The sequence below is a fragment of the Apostichopus japonicus genome, chromosome 16, assembly GCF_037975245.1.
Source record: "Apostichopus japonicus isolate 1M-3 chromosome 16, ASM3797524v1, whole genome shotgun sequence".
Lineage (NCBI taxonomy): Eukaryota > Metazoa > Echinodermata > Holothuroidea > Aspidochirotida > Stichopodidae > Apostichopus > Apostichopus japonicus.
This window is the reverse complement of record NC_092576.1, coordinates 17,536,947-17,559,361: the sequence shown is the minus strand read 5'-3', so window position 1 is coordinate 17,559,361 and position 22,415 is coordinate 17,536,947. Positions and strand designations below refer to the sequence as shown.

General features: G+C 37.1%; 3 protein-coding genes, 1 long non-coding RNA gene and 5 other non-coding genes across 9 annotated transcripts in view; 3 read left to right on the top strand and 6 right to left on the bottom strand.

The window, feature by feature from the left end:
- LOC139983536 (uncharacterized) overlaps nucleotides 1-5,579 on the bottom strand; it is a 124,279-nt gene extending 118,700 nt beyond the window's left edge. Inside the window, exon 1 of the mRNA XM_071997156.1 lies at nucleotides 5,569-5,579. The gene's annotated coding sequence lies outside the window, so the exon portion shown is untranslated. The remainder of the gene's footprint in view (nucleotides 1-5,568) is intronic.
- The window catches only part of LOC139983547 (uncharacterized), a 52,502-nt gene that overhangs the window by 7,523 nt on the left and 22,564 nt on the right, over nucleotides 1-22,415 (top strand). The gene's annotated exons all lie outside the window — the stretch shown is intronic.
- Trnap-agg (transfer RNA proline (anticodon AGG)) lies at nucleotides 1,232-1,303 on the bottom strand. The gene has a single exon. It is a non-coding gene; the product is annotated as a tRNA-Pro (tRNA).
- Trnap-ugg (transfer RNA proline (anticodon UGG)) lies at nucleotides 1,971-2,042 on the bottom strand. The gene has a single exon. It is a non-coding gene; the product is annotated as a tRNA-Pro (tRNA).
- Trnap-agg (transfer RNA proline (anticodon AGG)) lies at nucleotides 2,823-2,894 on the bottom strand. The gene has a single exon. It is a non-coding gene; the product is annotated as a tRNA-Pro (tRNA).
- Nucleotides 3,562-3,633, bottom strand: Trnap-ugg (transfer RNA proline (anticodon UGG)). The gene has a single exon. It is a non-coding gene; the product is annotated as a tRNA-Pro (tRNA).
- Trnap-agg (transfer RNA proline (anticodon AGG)) lies at nucleotides 3,993-4,064 on the bottom strand. Its single transcript has one exon. It is a non-coding gene; the product is annotated as a tRNA-Pro (tRNA).
- On the top strand, nucleotides 10,380-13,890 carry LOC139983548 (uncharacterized). The gene is made up of 4 exons (XM_071997180.1): nucleotides 10,380-10,536; nucleotides 11,530-11,615; nucleotides 12,398-12,538; nucleotides 13,686-13,890. Exons 1-4 carry the CDS (start codon nucleotides 10,530-10,532, stop codon nucleotides 13,851-13,853), a joined length of 402 nt encoding a protein of 133 aa, XP_071853281.1. The 5' UTR covers nucleotides 10,380-10,529; the 3' UTR covers nucleotides 13,854-13,890.
- On the top strand, nucleotides 15,927-17,821 carry LOC139983552 (uncharacterized). Its single transcript, XR_011798731.1, has 3 exons — nucleotides 15,927-16,255; nucleotides 16,960-17,079; nucleotides 17,608-17,821. It is a non-coding gene; the product is annotated as an uncharacterized lncRNA (long non-coding RNA).

Genomic DNA, 22,415 nt, shown 5'->3' with positions numbered 1-22,415 from the left:
TGTCGTCCTTTTCTTCTCTGCAACCCCGGGCCGTCATTTGGAGTCGTTCGAACAACCAAATTAAGGCAAAGAACGACGTCAAGATATATCCAACGTCTAGACTACACTGCTTGCATGTGTGCGGGTTCTTGTGTATTGCTCTGTTACCGTGGTAACCAGCGAAATCACTACGTATATAGAAAGATAAGTAAACGTTGAGTAGACAGTCCCTTTAATCATTGCATATATTCCGGAATGACTATCGAAATAGCGCGGACAAGAAACCATCGGTAAAAGTGAGATTTGTCGGAGCAAAACGTCTTAACTATCTCATACACCTTGTTGTGGGACAAAACTATGTTTGCATCTCATGTTTAGTAAAAAAAAAAAAAAACGGGGGAATAAGAAGTTTCGAAGAGGGGCAAAATGGCCCCCTGGGCCCCACTCCCTTGATCCACCTCTGAGTTAAGCACAAGAAAATGTATGGCACTACAATAAACTTCGGCCACCCGCCGAAAGATACTCTTTTCTGGGAGATTCTCACCTCTTCCCATCGAACTCCGTACGTAATACCGACTGCAATTCCCACGATGACAAGAAGGAACAGGAAGACACCCAGTAATCTCATGCCAGTACATCCTTTGCGCTCTCTTACGACGGTGTCGTACTTCGGAGGCAGTGATTGTACCTGTTGGCATTATATATAATGGAAGATGGAAGAATCGAATAAAAGAAAAAAGTTAGGAAGCCAAGAACGACTTCGTTTGCTACGTTCAAGAAGAACTACCAACAAACAATATAAAATTGAAAATAAAATAGGAAATTAAAACAAGGGCCTATCCAGGAATTGAACCGGGGACCTCTCTCACCCTAAGCGAGAATCATGCCACTAGACCAACAGGCCGCTGATGTAATAAAACGTATTCCAAGCAGTGCTAACACACATATCTTTTTTTTATTACATTCGTTGTATGCAGATTCAAATGAAATACTTATGTTGGAAGAACATAAATAAAAATCAGAAAATAGTAAACAACCTTCCTCCCGTTTGTTAAAATACAATCTACTACAAAACTAAAGGATAAAATTTGAGACGTTTTCTATAAGCATCGGAAGAAGTCGCATTATTGTAAAAAAAAAATCGTATAAAAGAAAGAATACTAAGAAAACGAAGAACGACTTCAGGCTACGTTAATGAAGAACTACAAACAAACCATATAATATCGTAAAATTAAATAGAAAATTAAAATAAGGGCCTATCCGGGAATCGAACCCGGGACCTCTCGCACCCTAAGCGAGAATCATGCCACTAGACCAACAGGCCGCTGGTGTAATAACACGTATTTAACCAGTGCTAACATATATAGCTATATTGTTATGTTTTAACATTCGTTGTATGCAGACTCAAATGAATTGTTTGTGTTTGAAGAACATTTGATTTGATTTAATTTATTTGTTTTTCACGTGTTAATTTACAGTGTGAAGGAAGTCTTCTAAACAGCGTACAACAGCTTAACAAGGTAGAAGACTCCCTGTATAAAGAAAAGAAGAAAAGTGTTTACATATCAATATAAAATAGAATAATTCGACAATCAAAGAATACTATATGGTAATATTATGTACAATAATAATTTGTTATCGTGCCAATGAATGGATGACTTATTAATAACTAGATATTACGTCTTTGGTTAGATGCTTTTTGAATATTTTACTAATATATAACATCAATATAATCAGAAAATAGTAACACCGTTAAACCCGTTTGTGAAAATACAATCTACTACGAAGCTAAATGATAAAACTTGAGACGTTATCCAAAATAGCAGTGGAAAAAAGTCGCCCTGTTGTGAACAATTCGCGTAAAAGATATATAACTTTGAAAACGAAGAATTAACGACTACATTTGTTATGTTAATGAAGAGCTATATAGAATTGAATTGAATTGATATGAATTGAACCATATAGAATTGAAAAAATAGGAAATTATACAAGGGCCTATCCGGGAATCGAACCCGGGACCTCTCGCACCCAAAGCGAGAATCATGCCACTAGACCAACAGGCCGCTGATGTAACAAAACTTATTCCAACCAGTGTAAACACATATATAGCTAAATTGCTATTTAATAACATCCTTTGTATGCAGACTCTAATGAAATACTTGTGTTGGAAGAACATAAATAAAATCAGAAAAGAGTAAAACAGCTTTAACCCTTTTGTGAAAATGCAATCTATTACCAAACTAAAGGATTAAACTCGAGACGATATTTATAAGCAGTGGAAAAAGACGCACTGTTATAAAAAAAAATCGCAAAAAAAGAAATAATACTTAGAAAACGAAGAACGACTTCGTTTGTTACGTCAAGAAGAACTACCAACAAACAATATAAAACTGAAAAATAAAAGAGGAAATTAAAACAAGGGCCTATACGGGAATTGAAAATGGGACCTCTCGCACCCTAAGCGAGAATCATGCCACTAGACCAACAGGCCGCTGATGTAATAAAACGTATTTAACCAGTGCTAACATATGTAGCTATATTGTTGTTGTTTTTTTACATTCGTTGAATGCAGACTCAAATGAAATACTTATGTTGGAAGAGCATAAATAAAAATCAGAAAAGAGTAAACAAGCTTGAACTCTTTTGTTAAAATACAATCTACTACAAGACTAAAGGATAAAATTTGAGACGTTATCTATGAGCATTGGAAGAAGTCGCATTATTGTAAAAAATCGCATAAAGAAAAAATACTAAGAAAACGAAGAACGACTTCAGGCTACGTTAAATGAAGAACTACAAACAAACCATATAATATCGTAAAATAAAATAGAAAATTAAAACAAGGGCCTATCCGGGAATCGAACCCGGGACCTCTCGCACCCTAAGCAAGAATCATGCCACTAGACCAACAGGCCGCTGATGTAATAACACGTATTCAACCAGTGCTAACATATACAGCTATATTGTTATGTTTTAACATTCGTTGTATGCAGACTCAAATGAATTGTTTGTGTTTGAAGAACATTTGATTTGATTTAATTTATTTGTTTTTCACGTGTTAAATTACAGTGTGAATGAAGTCTTCTAAAAAGCGTACAACAGCTTAACAAGGTAGAAGACTCCCTGTATAAAGAAAAGAAGAAAAGTGTTTACATATCAATATAAAATAGAATAATTCGACAATCAAAGAATACTATATGGTAATATTATGTACAATAATAATTTGTTATCGTGCCAATGAATGGATGACTTATTAATTACTAGATATTACGTCTTTGGTTAGATGCTTTTTGAATATTTTACTAATATTTAACATCAATATAATCAGAAAATAGTAACACCGTTAAACCCGTTTGTGAAAATACAATTTACTACGAAACTAAATGATAAAACTTGAGACGTTATCCAAAATAGCAGTGGAAAAAGTCGCCCTGTTGTGAACAATTCGCGTAAAAGATATATAACTTTGAAAACGAAGAATTAACGACTACATTTGTTATGTTAATGAAGAACTATATAGAATTGAATTGAATTGATATGAATTGAACCATAGAGAATTGAAAAAAATAGGAAATTATACAAGGGCCTATCCGGGAATCGAACCCGGGACCTCTCGCACCCAAAGCGAGAATCATGCCACTAGACCAACAGGCCGCTGATGTAATAAAACTTATTCCAACCAGTGTAAACACATATATAGCTAAATTGCTATTTAATAACAACCTTTGTATGCAGACTCTAATGAAATACTTGTGTTGGAAGAACATAAATAAAATCAGAAAATAGTAAACAAGCTAAACAACCCTTTTGTGAAAATGCAATCTATTACCAAACTAAAGGATTAAACTTGAGATGATATTTATAAGAAGTGGAAAAAGTCGCACTGTTGTAAAAAAAAAATCGCATAAAAGAAATAAATACTTAGAAAACGAAGAACGACTTCGTTTGCTACGTCAAGAAGAACTACCAACAAACAATATTAAATTGAAAAATTAAATAGGAAATTAAAACAAGGGCCTATCCGGGAATTGAACCCGGGACCTCTCGCACCCTAAGCGTGAATCATGCCACTAGACCAACAGGCCGCTGATGTAATAAAACGTATTTAACCAGTGCTAACATATGTAGCTATATTGTTTGTTTGTTTTTTAACATTCGTTGAATGCAGACTCAAATGAAACACTTATGTTGGAAGAGCACAAATAAAAATCAGAAAATTGTAACAAGCTTTAACTCTTTTGTGAAAATACAATCTACTACAAAACTAAGGTATCAAACTTGAAACGTTATCCAAAAAAGCATTTTTTTCTCTTTGATTTCCCTAATTTGAAGAAATAATTACCATATATCTGACTTTGTCCCGTATAAGTCTCAGGCTAATAGTAACAATTCATATATATATATATATATATATATATATATATATATATATATATATATATATATATATATATATATATATATATATATATATATATATATATATATGTATATGTATATGTATATATATATATATATATATATATATATATATATATATATATATATATACGAAAGCCATTGGGCTGACCGACTCCTATTGCATCAAACTAAAGGATGCAAACGTGAAGTAATATCAATATAATATCAATAGACTAAGAAACTATGGTTTGAGGGGGGAGCCACCCAATCTTTTTCTTGGATCTTTTGTAATGTTGATAATTACATTGACCATATACCGTAGTGGTTTCCGAGCTTCACGGTACTTAAACAAAGAACAACTTCGTTTGTAGCGAACTATGAACGATGTATTCCATGTAAGTATGAATTCCACACAGCAATTACAATAAGGTTAAACGGAGTGTCAAACACCCAAGTATTTAACATCTTCTCATAACAGTTCGACATGTACAGCTATGAGTCGCGCACATTAGAGAGGGCCTTTGTATTCATACTATATATATCAGTATATACAATGCCATATTTTACACTACGGATATGTGCGCCTGTGTGAACACTTACAGAAAAGACAATCTAACATTCAATTTTCGGGTTATGCCGGTGAACGTTTATATCCAGGTAGAGAAGGGCAGTGGGGGAGTGAGAAGGGGAGGGATTTTGAGCCTCGGGCCCCAGATGATGTTAATCTGACACTCACCTTGGTTTGGGGAAATATGATACTCTTTAAAGAAAAGCTTCCCAAGATAGAGCTTGGATGGACACAAAACCAATCAACCCAGACAATTTACCTGACCTACTTTCAACATCATTCTCCCTGACTGTTTGAGAGTAAATGAAACTTTTCTTAAGTAAGGTCATCCAGGAAAGAACCTGGGCACGAAACACCAGACGACTGATTCGCTTTCAACCCCAGTCTCCATGTATCGAGAATGTGACTGTGTGATCCTCTTCAAGTATGTATCACGATTCCCCTCGAAAGGGAACGCAATGCTACACATGATCTTAGTCGAAGGCCGTGCCGGTGAAAATGATGCGCAATGAAAAAAACAATATTAAAATCTAAAATCTACAAGCGTTATGATATGCCGCTATGAATGGGCATTTACACACGAATACAGAAAGCTGTTACGAATATTTGACTTTATACACCTCCACGTGGACGTACTATGTAGTCTTGTCTCCATTTTCAACTCTAAATTTGGAAGTTGGTGTTACCATGATTATCCATTGTGAATAACTCGAATAACAGTAGATAGAAGTATAAAGTTTAGCGTGAATAAGATAATTGAGCACTACGAGATTGACAAATTCCCCCAACTAACGAAATGAGAAATCAGTTATCTAATCGAGGGCAATATAAAATGAAATACAGTAAGGCTCAAAATAGGAATTCAAGGAGAGTTTTAATGCTGGCTGATAACGTTGGGGTCACCAATTTGGCGATAACAAATTAAAACGAAACTATTACTCACCAGTTCGTCAGCAAAAATAATAACTACGGTCCACTGGGTCTGTCCGTTGCGATAAAACTTCATAGGAATAAAGGATCCATCCATAATTAAAAGTATGTTAAGATCCTTCACAAAATATGAAAAGTCTATGTAACGAAATAAAGGACGGTTGCTCCAATAAAATAAAACGATGGCGGTCGGATAGGAACGTTTCCCAACTCAATGAGAATAATCCGATCGAAAGTAATCATAATGCAATTAATGTAGGCGATTAATGTAATTGGTAGCTCGTCGTGTTGAGCGGTCGAAGTCGAAAGTCGAAGTGGTGTGAGTTTGAATTAGCCATACTACAAGGGTAATTGAGGGCGCTATCAGTTGACGGAAACAGTAGCGGTGTCAAATTACGCCGCTACATAACCCCGCTGCTAGATGACGATATTTTACGAGTTTACACCGAAGGTCTTGTGCCCTTTAATCTAAAGAATATAATGTTCATGTCTTCTCTATAACATTGCACAAATGTAACTCGACGGCCTAGTAAAAACTGCTTGGTCGATTTCCTGGCCCTGGATAGTCATCATTAAAACACATTATATGCCATAAACGTACACGGCCAACCATATAGGTACAATAATAACGTTACAAGTGCCTATGTTGCAAGAGCTGAATTAGTATTGATAACGCAAGGTCGTTGCGGATAAATACCATTCACGTTTCTTGCTTGCAACTTTCTGCAAGATGTTGTTAACTCAAATGCGTTCAAATGTTAGAGAATTTACGAATTGTTTTAAAGAAGTGTGCTACTCAAGGAGATCTATTTTATTTACATGGCAGAATTAACTGTTCGCCCCCACAATTCTTTGCAAATCTTGGTCTGGATTTTTGCCTTCGTAGCAAACCTGTGAATTTGAGATATGCTATGAAGGGTGTATGTTGAGCTGGCATACACCAGCCAACCATGTAGATAATGGAGTGGGCTAGTATTCCCAATATTGTAGCGCGCGTGCGCACTGCGCAGTACAATAATTACTGGAGGAAGAAGGCATTTATATTTTTACAGATCTCCGGTATCATCACCATCGAATAGTTTTTTTATTTGGAAAGATATTTTGAAACGGTGCAAGTAGAAAGGTACGAGGATAGTAAACTCTCGTGGAAAGCAATACGTTTAGTCGGTACAGATCGACATGAGATGTGTTTTTATCTCAAAAGTAGGTTCTGACCTTATGTTGTTGAGTGTATAGGGTCTCGTATGCACGAAAGGAACTATTAGATATACTTTGTTTTTATTATAGTTTGTATTCATACAGTTTAATGTATTGTATTAGTATATGCTGATTTTAAATATGTGTCAAATTAGTGATCCTTACTACGCTGTTCTCATAACTTGGGGACAATTTAAGGAGTGAGAGGGGGATAGTGTGATGTTGGTAATCATGTATGTCGCCCTCTAATTCTTTAGACTACAAGTCACTGTTTTTAGCCACATATGACAGTGGACAGTGACGTAAGTATTGCAGGTCACGTGACATCTGCTCACCAGCTCAGCTGAATCTGATCTCGAGACTTGTGAATCAGTTTTCGCTCCCGTTCTGAATCGTTGGTTTCGGTAGTAGCCCTGGTTCCGACCATTTTGGTCGTATTTGTATCTCTTTTGTATACGTCTTTTATACAATGTTGTACGGATCGTTATATGGGACTGAATGTCGGTATTGAGACCAAATTAGTATAAATATATATATATATATATATATATATTATTATTATTATTATTAGAGAAAACCAGAGAATTAAGATATGACTCATAATTGACAAATAAGGAGTAAGTTTTAGAAAATAAGTAAATGGATTTTCGTTACATTATATATATATATATATATATATATATATATATATCCACATATTTACAATCACTTAGATATATTTACCAACTGTGAGCGGCTATGTGACAACAACTCATTCAAAATTAACGACTAAGTTCCCACTAAACTCCAGCTTAGGATCAAAGAAAGCCTACTTATCAATTGGGATAAACCTAATCTCAACAAACAGCTTGACTGTCCAGTGCTATCTTTGTTGAGTTAATTTAATTGTCCTTGTGTGTTATTGCTGGTGTACACTTGTTTGGTATTACTCGTTCATTTTGCGTTTGTAACCTGATGATGAAAGTCGCTACTTTCGAACATGTCGTTCTTTTTGTATTAATTTTGGTGAATAGATGTATAAGTTAAAGTCTGTGGTGTTTCCAATTTTTTTAATATCGAGTTTTGTGCTAGGTAGACCATTTGGAATATTATCCACGATGTTGCACAAAAATATATTGGATTGCTATCCATTCCTCAGCTTCGTAAGCCCGTAAAACTATGCATCAAAGTCCGCAAAGCAGAACTGGACATTAATTTCCTCAGGAACTGCCGCCAGTTTGGCGTTTTTCCGAAGTTGTTATGCTTCACGATCCATCATGCGGACAATGTTGACGTCCTTTTAATCAGAAAGAGACTTTAAAGATTGCACTCAACAAACTTTGCAAGGAGAAAGCCACTCTTGCCAATCAGTTGGCAAAGGATATCCAAAATGTCCGACAAAAAGTGACTGGCCTCGATTGGTGTATTCTCAAGAAAGCAATCGACTTTAATGTGGAACGAATTTCACGCAATTTCATCGCCGGACAGGAAAGTAGGCTTAAACGCTTTACTAGAAATTCAACACTTACTTTCCGTAGTCACGAAATCATTAAGAACTTCTCCTCTTACCAACTGAGCCAAGATGAAGAAATTGTCCTAAAATATGGACTCAGTTTTGGGATCGACCCACCCTTCCTAAGAAATCTGATGTTCTTACCAGCTTTGAACTCATCCACAAATTCGTAAAAAGTAATCTCAAGGATCCTGCAGACGCCGGAGTCGTCAAAACACATCTGGCTTACCTTCAAGCCCTCGACTACTGATATGAAGAAGTACAAGATTTTGAAGAAACTTAAAAGTGATTCAAGCATCGCCATTCTAAAACCTGACATAGGTAATGGAGTTGTTATTATAGATCGTCAAGCTTACAACGAGGGAATTAGCTCAATAATCAACGATGAAACAAGGTTCAAGAAAATAAAAATTGATCCAACCCTACGCAGAGAAGGACAGCTACAAAGATTTCTAAGAAAGCTCCAGGGCTCAGGGTTTTTCCCGGAGGACACTTACATGAACATTTACCCTACAGTATCTCATCCTGCCAGAATTTATGGACTGCCTAAAATTCACAAATGTACTAATAACAATTCATTTCATACTTTTCGTCCTATTGTTTCAAGTATTGGTACTTATAAGTATAATGTGGCAAAGTTTTTGAGTGATCTTATATCACCCAACATTTATCTCGATTATTGAACTCAGGATTCTTTCTCTTTTGTCCAGGAAAATACATCTATGGACATATCTGATCATTACATGGTATCATACGATGTAGTTAGTTTATTTACCAACATTCCACTTTCTGAAACTGTTGATATTGCAATCGATGCCACCATGCATAAAATTCCAGGCATTGGTATTGAAAGGCGGGATCTCCAGAAACTATTCATGTTTGATACCTCACAAACGCATTTTTAATTCAATGGTTATTACTATGATCAAGTGGACGGTTTGGCAATGGGTTCATCATAAGCACCGGTGTTGGCAAATCTCTTCATTGGTCATTTGGAGAAACAATTTCTGAATGATTCATCTGCCCCATCTAAACCTTATCACTACCGCAGATATGTTGACGATATTTACTGTCTATTCCGAAATGAGGGTGAAGCCATCGATTTCCTTCAATTTATCAATACCCGGCACCCTTACATCAAATTCACTATTGAGAAGCAAAAAGACAGTACGCTACCTTTTTTGGATGTGCTTGTCAGCAACATTGGTCATTGCAACACTTCCGTTTATCATAAGCCCACGTACTCAGGGTTACTAACCAATTTGTCAGTTTCATTCCGTATTCTTACAAAATTGGTCTCATTAAAACGTATTACGCTACTTTCGAAACATGTCGTTCTTTTTGTATTAATTTTGGTAAATAGATGTATAAATTAAAATCTGTGGTGTTTTCAATTTTTTTAATATATATATATATATATATATATATATATATAATCCGACACGGATTAAAATAATCCGATTTTCCAAGACTTCAGCATACTGTTACTCGAGTTTTCACGCCTGCAGTGTGCGGCGATCATCAGACAACTAGACGTAAGCAATCGTGTATGTGATCTTAACCAGGAAGTTTCCATAAAAACTCCCTGCCTTAACATCATTGAAATGTCCGTATTCCGTATAAGGTAAAAATTTGTATACTGTCTTGTTCAGTCTTGCATGAGTTTTTCTTTCCCAGTAAAAACAGGCCCTTCCTATCCAAACTTATCCAAACAACCTTTACTCTTCAGTGGGTCATAAAATACTGAAACGCAGAACATAATGCAACTTGCTGTTACAGTTTGCTTTTAACTTCCTGGTGTTGTCTGTACATTAATCAACATGAGTCAAATTGATAGTCGGCAATTGGCCTTTTGTTCTTGAATGTGAAGGCTGAGTTGCTACAGTAAGGTGATAGCAAAAGTGTCGTCCGCCTCAAACTATTGTCGGAAAACTTTGTATCTGAATTCACTTCATTGTCGAAATGTCTGGTGAGTAGTTTCTTTGCTCTGTCTCTTTGAATAAATCGTTTTAATCTTATTTTTAATGGTACGAATGATGTGATGTGGCTAACGGGTTCCTCCTTGCGGTTGTGATTGCAAACACGGATGTACCATGAGGTTGATTCTCCAAAATGAAAAGATTTGTGGCAAATAGGCTACTGCATTTCTAAACTGAAATTGTTCCGGTTACTAACGTCACTGACTGAACTCGACTCAGGGATATTTATGGCTTATTCGATTGACTGTAACTGTACTTGGCATATTCGAAGATCAACGTTTCATTTAGGCTGGCGACAGCTCTTGTGGAGATGATCGAATGCACTGCAAACCAAAATGATACACACTGTCGATATATGATCCATGTTAAATACTTTTGGTAGGTTATAGCTATTGAAATGACGTTCGCAATAGAGTTGAGATCTGCACTCGAAATTTAATTTGAATCACTGATAATCAAAGAGAATTTCGTAATATCATGATATATTTTCTTCTTTGTATACTACACTCATTTCTCAAAATTAAATTTGATTACTGGTAAAGGAGGGAACGACCACTATTATGAACCAATGTGGTCTCCAAGTATGATGAGAAGCTTGTTAGAAAGGCGGGCAGTGTCCCAGACGCTACCATCCCCGTCACTCACTCACACTCACATATACCTACCGTACGCACCCACACACTTTAAAACTAATACTACTATACAGTGTCTATTAAAATAGCTTCAAATTTTGTACTGATAGGGTTTGAAATAGCATCTGACTTTGGGCGAATAGAGTATGAAATAGTATCAAACTTTAAGCGGATAGAGGATGAAATAGCATCAAACTTTGGGCGGATACGGTTTGAAATAGCATCAAACTTTGAAATGCTTTGGTACGAAATAGCATTGTACTGACAGGGTATGTAAAAGCAACTTTGCATCATATAGTTTGAGATAGTGTCAAACTTCACTGCCTATATTAATCTTCATCTCTTCACTAGCTAAACCTCTTTACATCCCAATGGATGAAGGACCCAGTCAAGGAAACTCGAAGGGGCATCTTCAGACCAACGAAATGACGCCAAATGTAAGTAACGATGAATATCAACTGGAAGATCACACATTTGTATTCCCTTCTCAGCGCATCAGTAATTCTCTCCTACTGTATCCCTCAAGATTGATGACCGTGTGCGTTTGTTTTGTATTCTGACCGAGGACTTGAACAAAAGAATTCCTGGTCCTCGGTTGTGATTTCTAAAGAATCATCACGTCCTCAAAAGAATTCTATTGTATGGAATATTATTAAGGTTAGGGTACATGGATTTGAACAATGGAAAATACAATGGGGTCTTCGGTCTGAATGTAAAACAAACATGTGTGTGGGGGGGTGTATACAGTTACGTGTCATACATTCATTAAGCCTACATTCCGTATTCGCGTTCGTTGTGTCCCGTACCCTCTCAACCAGTTTAAGGTACAATATATTCTATAAACGGTTTGTGAATACTCCAAAGTTTACATTCCACCCTTTTTGAAGCACTCATATGGAATATTGTAAACTTCGAGCCTTCATCTAATAGAAAGGTATATTGTTCATACAAGCACTTTTAAGTGTGAACTGAGCCTTTTTATAAACTATAGAAAGAGAGAAAAAATGGTTCACAACGACTGTATTCATTTGATTGTTTGTCGCTGGGAAGATTGTCGGGGACGCTTTTGAACTGACTTTGCGGGTTGCTTCGTAAAATCACAGTCACATATCCTACTGCCCTTCGAAGTTCCCCTCCCTTTCCGTCTCAGGTTTAATTGAACCCTACTCCACCGCCTCTGATCGGGGTTAATGTTCTCTATTATTTTTTTTTTGTCCAGGGTAGGCCCACTAGGCCGCCACACCCCCAGACGGTGACCAGAGTGTCCACAGAGCAATTCAATGACTACCATGAGTTAGCAATGTGTAGCCGATGGTGCTGCCGGCTACTTGGAAGTTTGGCAATTCGGAAGTCCGATGAGGTATCAAATAACATGAATTCCTGAATTTCTGAATTAATTTATCAAATCCTTCATTCATTCATCAATTCATTCATTCATTCATTCATCCATTCATTCGTTCATGCATTCATTTATCATTCATTGATTCATTCATTGATTCATCCATTCAATCATTCATTCATCCATCCACCCATTCATTCGTCATTCATTTATTCATTCATTCAATCAACCATCCATTCAATCAATCATTCATTAATTCATCAATTCATTCATTCATTCAATCATTCATCCATTCAATCCTTCATTCATTCATCCATTCACTCTTTCATTCCATTCATTCATTCTTTCATGTATTCATTTATTCATCCATTCATCCACTCATTCATTCATTAGATAATGTATTGAGTGAGCACTGACTGCTGACTGACAAATAAAAGGCACAACTAACTTTTGCTTTCAGGAATCACATCAAATGAAATGAACCGACCAAGTGGGGCAACCAGGATAGGGTAATAATAACTTGGGAAACATAAAGGCACACAAGTTAACAGTTTGTACATAAAATGATACCAAACTGCTCTCCCACATCATAACTTGGTCACTTCTATCACTTCTACGGGTGATCTCCGCTGATTTACGACTATTTGTCCTAAATATTAACCAAATTCAGATGATGATAAATGGGCCTGTGCATTGCGTATAAGTTCTTCCCTGTCACAAACGACCCAGATCTAGCGGCGCAAGGAATTCAACGCTCCCATGTATTATCTTTGTGGAATGACGAAACATATGTATATGTCCATAGCTTTATGCCAATTTGCACCGAACATTATTTTGTGATCACTAGCGGTGAAAAGCGTACATACTTGATATTTCTGTAAAGATAATGAATTATTCATGACTTTCCCCTCGCCAACCAGCGAAATGACACACCCATCCTCACATATCTGATGTGGGTTGAAGTACAGTATTTCATCTCCCTTTACATTACATGTCGAGACTATAGGGATTTGTATAGGGATAATAATCTTGATCAGGCCTAGTCTGAAGCACACGTACACACTGCCAATGAACTATCAACGGTTTCCCACGTAACGATGACCGAAGTGAGTCTTAATCCAGCAAGCTAGAACAGGCTTAAAATTGCCATTTTTCTGTTCTTCAACAGGCACGCATTCGAGCCTCTTACGGTGATATGGTCGCGGCAAGACATGCTGCGGAAGAAGCCCGTAGATTAGCTAACCAAGCGATCACCATCGGCTGGATAATGTGTATCGTCGCCACGATAATGGGTGTGGTTGTTTTAGTTGTTTTATGTGTTTTATCAAAGGAATAGGCCCTTATTCAATCCCTCTCCTTCCTATAGTCTTCCTCCCTCCCTCCTCTCTTCCCATGACCTTTCCCTCCCCAGTTCCCATCTCGTTACCCCTACCCTTGACCCTGCTCTTCCCCTTTCCTTCTTCTGTCCCTCTCCTTCCTTCTTCCCTCCCTCCCTTTCCAAAAACAACTGTCATGAGTTAAATCCATGCCGTGGCGTTGTTACTATACAAGGAATGTTGGTAATATTTCTTGTTAACGAAAGTAATCATTTCTTACTGAATTTAGAACACGTCGTTATGTTTATGTGACAAATTGAAAGTAATACACTTAATTTTGGAGTCAGATGTATACGGTAGCACGTGGATATGGAAGACTGCAGCCGTGACGTAATAAAGACAGGATCCGGGTTATATCAATTTAATAACGACACGTACAAATGTTTCTTTATGACACGAAGTAAAAATTGTCCACGTTAGATTACTTATACGTTTAATGAAGAAGAAATAATTTTACACGGTTAAGCATTAACAGAACAAATCTTAATTTCTCCTTGATTTGATTTATTATTTGGCGTTGAATTGCACTAATCCGCGTTGTAAATATATAATGTCCATAGCATAGTGGTTAGGGTGTCTGTTTGTAAAGCGGGAGGCCCGGGTTCGAATCCCGGTGGAGGCTGGAAGTTTTTTTCACTGTTCTGGATTTTCCAACATATATATATATATATAAATATATATATGTGTGTGTGTGTGTGTGTGCGTGCGTGAACGGCGCCTATCGGGGATAATCGTTAGGATACACACCCGTCAACCGGGGATACTCCGCGAAACGGGGATATCCCCGATTTTAGATTCATCAAAATACAGTCAAATGGGGTGTCAATTACATGCTCAGAGGTTGTTAGTGAGTTCTGAGCATCTTCCCCACTATCCAGGTTTTAATCGCAAATATGTGTAAAAAGTGTGTAAGGCTCGCATGGATTTTTTCCATACACCGGTGTAAGCCTGTTTCACAACATCCGATTGGCGCGCCCCATTTCCCGCGCTCTCCACAGAACGTGTATATACCGAGTACGACGAAACACATAAAGATATTGATCAACCAAATGCAAGTGAGTTTTCGTTCAAATTTAAAAGAAGGAGACGACGTTATTGTTAGAAATCAGCCGACTGGCATATCAAAATTAAACAGTAGACAAAGTAGCAAACTAACAACTTAAATAAAGGTAAAGTCGTTGCAGCAATTTAGCATGGACGATAACGTTAAGCTATAGTACGGGCCTAGGCCTAGCTTTAATTTTAACGGTGCGGTACATCATAGAGTGCCTTCTTAAGTTAGGCTACAAGAAGACAGAAGGGTTTTCAGGTAGAAATTTAATAACTTTATTTACGCAAGTCATGGTTATTGTTAATGTTAGGTGTAGGAATTGGTCAGTGTATCATTTTACATGTATCACTGGCGTATCAACGGGTTGTTTTATTTACTACCAGTGCTATGGAATTGTGGACAACCAACGTTACCATCACCTCCACACATTGACGATTGTGTTACTAGGCCTACTAGTACTAGTACAACATGGCTTATGATAACCTATACACTAACTATTACATGATATGTAACGCATTGCGTTTGTGCAGGTGAACATGTAGCCTAACGTTTAGGTCCAATCCTTAGCCTATGTTTAATTAACACTTAAGATTTTTGTGGGGCAATTAATGGAAATTATGGAGCATTAATTAGTCCTTGAATAGCCTTACACTCCACCTTTAGTCATAGCCCTTGTCCTGCTAATCCTGATTTTCCAAGAACACATTCAAAATAGCTTATGCTGTAAATGTGCAAATACACATAATACAGCATTTTTTACCAATAAATGATGAGTAGGGGCTAGCCTAATTGACATATGACTTTTGTAAAATAAAAAGGTGTTGTATTTTGACTTAAGAAAAAATGATTGTAACACTCAGTATGAACTCCATCATCCATGTTTGCACAAACTTGTTGAACAAGAATATAAACATCAGCGCAAAGAATTAGAGAGTAATTTTTCTGGATTTTGTTAATTCATATGACAGAGCAATTTGCCCCTACTCGTCATTTAATGGTAGTCCTAGGAAGAGCAAAATCTCAATTTGCACAAAGTTTGAATGTTTCATGAAGGACTCTGCACAAAAAAATATATTAATTCAATGGTTTTACATATTTCTGAAACTTCCTTGAGTGATGGGGGTTAACCTAGTATTGTAATTAATTTAAATACAGTCTCTTGCTCAACATAATCTAAACTTATTCCTGTCGATGGCAGACACAACAATGAGGCCAAAAAGAGATGATTGAACCATGAGGAAGTGGCCAAACAATTCATCAATCTGAAGAAAGATAGGCAGGGTTTTACTGTGAAAGAAATACCACCAAAAGGTACGTTGAAATTCTAAGAATGCCTACTGTTTTTTAATTGAGATACATATTAGTTGGTAATTGGATAGTAAAGTGGGGATACACACTGTTGTAAAACCAATAGACTGGGGATATTTACAATAGCATCCAATATAACAGTTAAGAGAACAACGTTAACAACTACTATTGTAGTGTCAATGTAGCTCTTTCACTTTACTTTTACCTGAAAAGTATCATTTCCCTGTAGGACATCTCATGCTGCTTTGTAGGAATTTGCAAGCAGTGTGCTACAGCAAATGGTGTGGTTTGGAAAGAAATGACAGTTGGCATGAACACACTAAAGGCTGTGTATTGGCTGAAGTGATAGAATTAGTCTTAGCAGACTGTGTAGCGCAATTAGTGTGTCAGTTTTTAAATTCAAATAAAATGGCCAACTTGTTTCCCACTTATCAATCAATCCGTTGCCAAATTCTGCTCTTAGTAGTCTTTGCCTCAATCTAGTAGTTGAAGAGTAACCTGTCTCCACCTCAATTCAATCTTTGGAGCATGCTAGTCCATCTAACTTCATTCACAAGTGGCTGTGATGCGATATCTTTCACACAGGTTGTGAGGTATGCAGGTCCTTGTTCAACCACTGAGGTATCCTCTAACCTTTCTCAATGCTAGCCATCAAAAGTCTTGATCCTTGATCATACTTGATGATGATTTTCTTTTCTTATGAACAGGAGGTGCACCAGAAGGAGACTATGAGCAAAAGGTTTCTGATCAAGATGACTCTATTGATCATCCTGTTGATGGCAGTGATATCAAGAAAGGATTCTCTCTGAATAATGATCAACAAACAGGTATAGAAATTCACTTGGTTCAATATCCATTTTGAGTTCTAGTTTAAAGTTATAAAAAAAGAGTAAGCTTAAATTGCCAAATAAATTGAATGCTTCTTCTTGCTTTGTGGTCCAGATTATGTCAGTTCAGTCACTTCATAACTTTCTAGATTACCAGTTGGCATTAGATCTAGAAAGTGGAGCTTTGAAGAGCAAATTGGAAAAGTATGCCTATGGTAGTTGGGAGGATAACCAACCTTCATTGCTTTGATTTACATCAGTACTCCTTAGTAGTAATGCTGTTTAAAGCACAATACTCAACAAGCTGTGATGATTGATTGAAAATGTGAAAGTGCTCAAATTGCTATTAAATATTGTCTCTCATTGTAATTGTTTGAAATGAAAATTGTTTACATGAAAATTATGTGTGTGGGCACTATAGTTATTATCTCAGCACATAACATGAAAGGAGATATTGTCACAGTAGCTGACCACTAGAAGTGCAGCTTTAAAAAATTTCTGTGTCTTGATCTATACCATCTCTTTCAGTTGTTTGTAGAGCCAATTCCCAAAGTCAACAGAAGAAAACAATGGACTACCCATGAGCGAGCAGCAGTCCATCGGCACTTAGGACAATACTTTGCAGCATGAAAGTTGCCTGGAAAGTTATCAATAGTGAACTGCATGAGTTCGGAACCCTACCTTCCTTACAGACGATGGACTATTATTAAAGATTAAATCAGAAACAAAGTATATTCTATTGCAAGACAAGCTTTGTAAAAATGTAAGGAGTTCATACGCAGATCTATACATTTCAGACTGCAACCTGTAAGAAGTTATTATCAAGGTCCAGGGAATTTGACTGCATTTTAGAAGTGAGTTTTGGACACTAGGTCACTGAAATACGCTTAAAAGGGGTATTCATCATTTTGAAGTCATTATTACTGAAGAATTAATTACCTTTTAAAACTTTACGCACTGACCATTCCCATGTATGGTTAGTCACTGAATTTCACTGGTAGTTGAATAAGCCTGAGGCTCCTTTGTTTGTCACTTATGGCACACTTTCAAGTGTTTTTGTTTTTGTTATACATAACTTCATGCATTCGTCTTTTGGGTTTACTGAAAGTTGCTGTTTTGTTATATGCTTATTTTGTGGTTTAAGTAAAATAAAGTGGGTCAAACTCAGAAAATAATCTTGTCCTTGTGCATGTCTTGACTCAATGTGGAAGCACTAATATGTGAGGTAATGTTTAGATGATCTCTTGCAAAGCCAAAGTATTATGCTATATTGTTCAATTTGTTAATGAAAATTCAGTTATGTTAGATTTATCTCTTGGGTAATTTACAGATGATATAATTAAAGACTCCCATGCTTTGCAACATGCACTGGTAAACAGATACTTGAGTTTTGTGGAATTGTACATTCTCATCCAATCAAAGGAAAATAATCAGCCATTTTTTTCTAATCATCTAGGTCAGTGGACAGCATCTTGTTTCAAAACAACTCATAAGACCCCAACCCATCTACCCACTTGAATACTACAGGATGGCAGTGTGAGCACCCATGTAAAACAAAAAAGTCAACGTGGGATATGTCATATTGTTCCTCACAGTTACATTGGGGATATATATGTTTAACCCCAGTCCCATGTCAAACACAAAAAATTGTGTCATCCCCACTTTGCACGTAAAGGTTCAAACCAAGAAAACAAAGCTTCTCTTCCTTCTCAATATGATGACATGCAATACCAGCCTGTATTCGTCATAAAATGCGAAAAACATAATTGAAAAGTTGCTCAGAACAGAAGTCCCCAATTTGCATTAATACAACTTGCTTCCCCAATAGGCGCCGTAAACGCGTATGTGTGTGTGTGTGTGCTGTTCTGTAATGATAGATTCCCGCCATTATACGTCTTGAAGAGCATCGAGTAACATATAGGTCTTGTTTTACAGAAGCGGACGCCATTTTCAAAAGAAGCTGTTATTGGCCTATTTAGATCGCGTCACTGAAAGTTGTTAGTTTGGATATGGGTGAATTACAACACACACCAATATTATTTGCGAAACATCTGAAATATTAACAACCCAAAGGTTACGATAAAGTGACTTGTATTGAGACCACAATCAGGTTGCATCATTAAATTTATTTTCGGAAAAAGTCTGGTCAAACTAACTTCAAGGGTCAAAACTTTATATTTTCATAAATTTGATGTGCCAATATTTCAATTTTGTAGTTCTTAAAGTGTTCTTTTTGTTGGAATATTAAAGAAACGTTGTTATTAAAAACAGTGAAATTTTAATGAGAAATGTCAAAGAGTAAATTGTACTTCAAAAGATCAAGTTACACTGAAAAAATCAAAATACTGTAATTCGTGGTACAGAACCCAAAACGGATCCGTATTGTCGGGAAGCATTAATGTAATTTTTGAGTTAGCCGTCCCTCAAGCAGCGTCACATGTCCCTCAAGTTGACGCTCGAAGACAGTGGCTCCCCTCGCCCCTCTCCCACCCCACCGCCGATGAAACTCTAAACAGTACGTAAATAACATGCGTGAACTTAAAGCTCTTTGCAGCGTTTACCCACTTACCCACATTATAAAACGAGTTTGAGAATATTAAATATTCAACGAACATTCTGTCATTGCAATGCAAAGATCTTCAATTTATTTTTTACTTCGACTTTTTTCCAAAAACTTTACAGAATTGTTGAAAAATATGTGAAAAACAAAGTCTAGATATTAAATTTAAATTTCTTCTCTAAAAAAAAAATGAATTTGAGACAACTAATGAAGCGGATCAAATTGACACAAAATAATGTCAGTTTACCGAAATGATACATCTATAGAAATGTATCAGATAAGGTCGTAAAGCATTCTCCTCTGGTCATAAAGGCAGGCCATATTGCAAAGAATTCTGAGTTTGAGAGGCACCGACAAGAATTTAACAAGGAAACAACACAGGTGGCCTGTCAATTGTGACATTTTTGTTTGTACATATGATGCTGGGACAGATGGACGCGGCGTAGATTTCTGCCATTGAGGAGTGAGGCATGGTATGTCCCTTCTGAACCTAGATACGAGCCGACTAACAGATTATTTATACAAAGGATGACATCTACAAGTTGAAGCAAACTTTTAGAACTCGGTCTAGTTCTTCTTGTAGTACTTTCTTCAATACACATTGCCTTATTTGAGTAGACCCACTGTCCTGCCCCTATTTGCTTTCATTTTTTATTTCTCTTTATTTTCCTCATTCCATACCAAAAATACTGGGCGTCGCGTTTTTTATTAAAGATAAAACTTAAAGTCGTTGGAAACATCATTTAACGGATAACAACGAAACATCGCTCAGCAATTTCATACAAAAAAATCATGCTTTGATGGGTGAATTTATTACCGAACATTTTACGCCGTTCAAGCAAAATTAATTTACTATTCTCTGCGTTAAAATGGGGAAAATAATCACTTAACTGACATTGGTAATGAATTATTAATACATTTATTAATGCCTGATGATCATGAATTCTTAATACAATATTATTGCGTGATGATCATGAATTATTAATACAATATTAATGCGTGATGATGCCTACTATAATACTTTGAAGGTACTACCAAACACGTCTAGGCACGTTTACGATACTGTTTCCCGCTATGTCCGTAGTCGTGACCGTATCTGGCCTCTTCAGTCTCGACTCTACTTCTTCCCTGATAGGCAGGTCGTGCCTGAATTGGTCGACGCTCTCTACCTGCTCTCTCAGATTTCCATTGACTAATACTTCGGAAAGGAGGATTGTTCATATTCCTGTGGTTGATTTTATCATCATCGTCATCCTCGCCGTCATCATTACCGTGGTGTGGACGGCCGTCATGATCTTCAGAACTGTCGTCTGTATCGTCATCATCTCCGTGGTGTGGACGGCCGTCATGATCTTCAGAACTGTCGTCTGTATCGTCATCATCTCCGTGGTGTGGACGGCCGTCATGATCTTCAGAACTGTCGTCTGTATCGTCATCATGTCCGTGGTCGTCATGTCCGTCTTCGGGTCTTCCAATCAGAGGAGGTCGCGTCCTGATGTAGTCAATTGGGGCGGTCTTTCTGTAGGTTCAGGTCGGCCGTGGTCGCCATCATCTGGGCGTCCATCGCCAGTAGGATCGATTGGATGATCTCCATGGTGACCGTCATGATGCCCTGGATGATCGCCATGGTGTCCGTCAGGGTCCCCGGGATGATCGCCATGGTGACCGTCATGATCTCCAGGTCGACTTATGCCGTCTTTCCATTCGTAGTCATCATCTGGTCTGTCGTAAATGACGTCACCACCTTCTGTCACCACATTTCTAGAGCGGTCAGGTGAGAGAATATATATAAATATATCTAGTTATAGTTATAGAAGTTTTCTCGTTTCGTAAAGAAGACATCAGTTCAAGGTTTTCAAGTCTTCGCTTTAAGATTGGGTATTTTAATAAGGGGTTAATCAACGGTCTAGCGTGCGTTACTTACAGGATTAATGCACGATCGGGGGATAATGCAAGCGATGCACGAGGGCGGAGCGTAGCGGAGCCCGAGTGCATCCAGCGATAGCATTCACACTCGGAGTACATTAATCATGTGAGTAACGCACGCTAGACCGTTCATTAACCCCGTTCATTCATACACTACCATCTGTGTGGGGGGAAAATCATAAAACAAAACATTTTTGGTTACATATAACCAAAGATTTATTAAAGTGATGCCCCGTAAGTCGAATTAACGACTAACAACCAGCATTACAATGTACATGTGCAATTATAAAGTAATACTGAACGATAGTGAATAATTATAAAGGAAACGTCTTTGAAAGGCTGTCATTCATAAAAGATGAACCATAATAACATTTTAACTAATGTTTGGCAATATTGCGGCCATAAAACTATTTTTGAAAGGTCTCAATATCAAGGAACTACAAACAATTACTAGTTGGCTTCATCATATCAATACCCTACAGCTTCTGGTTCCCATAGCACCCATTCTAGGGAAAAACATGTAGGTATGGTATACAGTCATACGATAACATAGTAGGCCTTGTAATGAACACGTACGGTACGTACGTACACTCACTTGAACGTACATACTACACAGTGCTTGGCACTGCGGTCGTTTAACTTTAAATTTATAACACTATGAGCAACATAACGGCCTTGCCAACATTTAATTACGGACATATACTGGATATATTTAAACTCAAAGCATCCACAACTGTTTGGTGTTTTAATACGGATATCACTATGAATTTTGGAAGTAAACATTCACAGGACTTTGGAAAGAACATTTGGAAAACAGTTTGGACATGTTAGACGTTTCAGCCCTAACAGC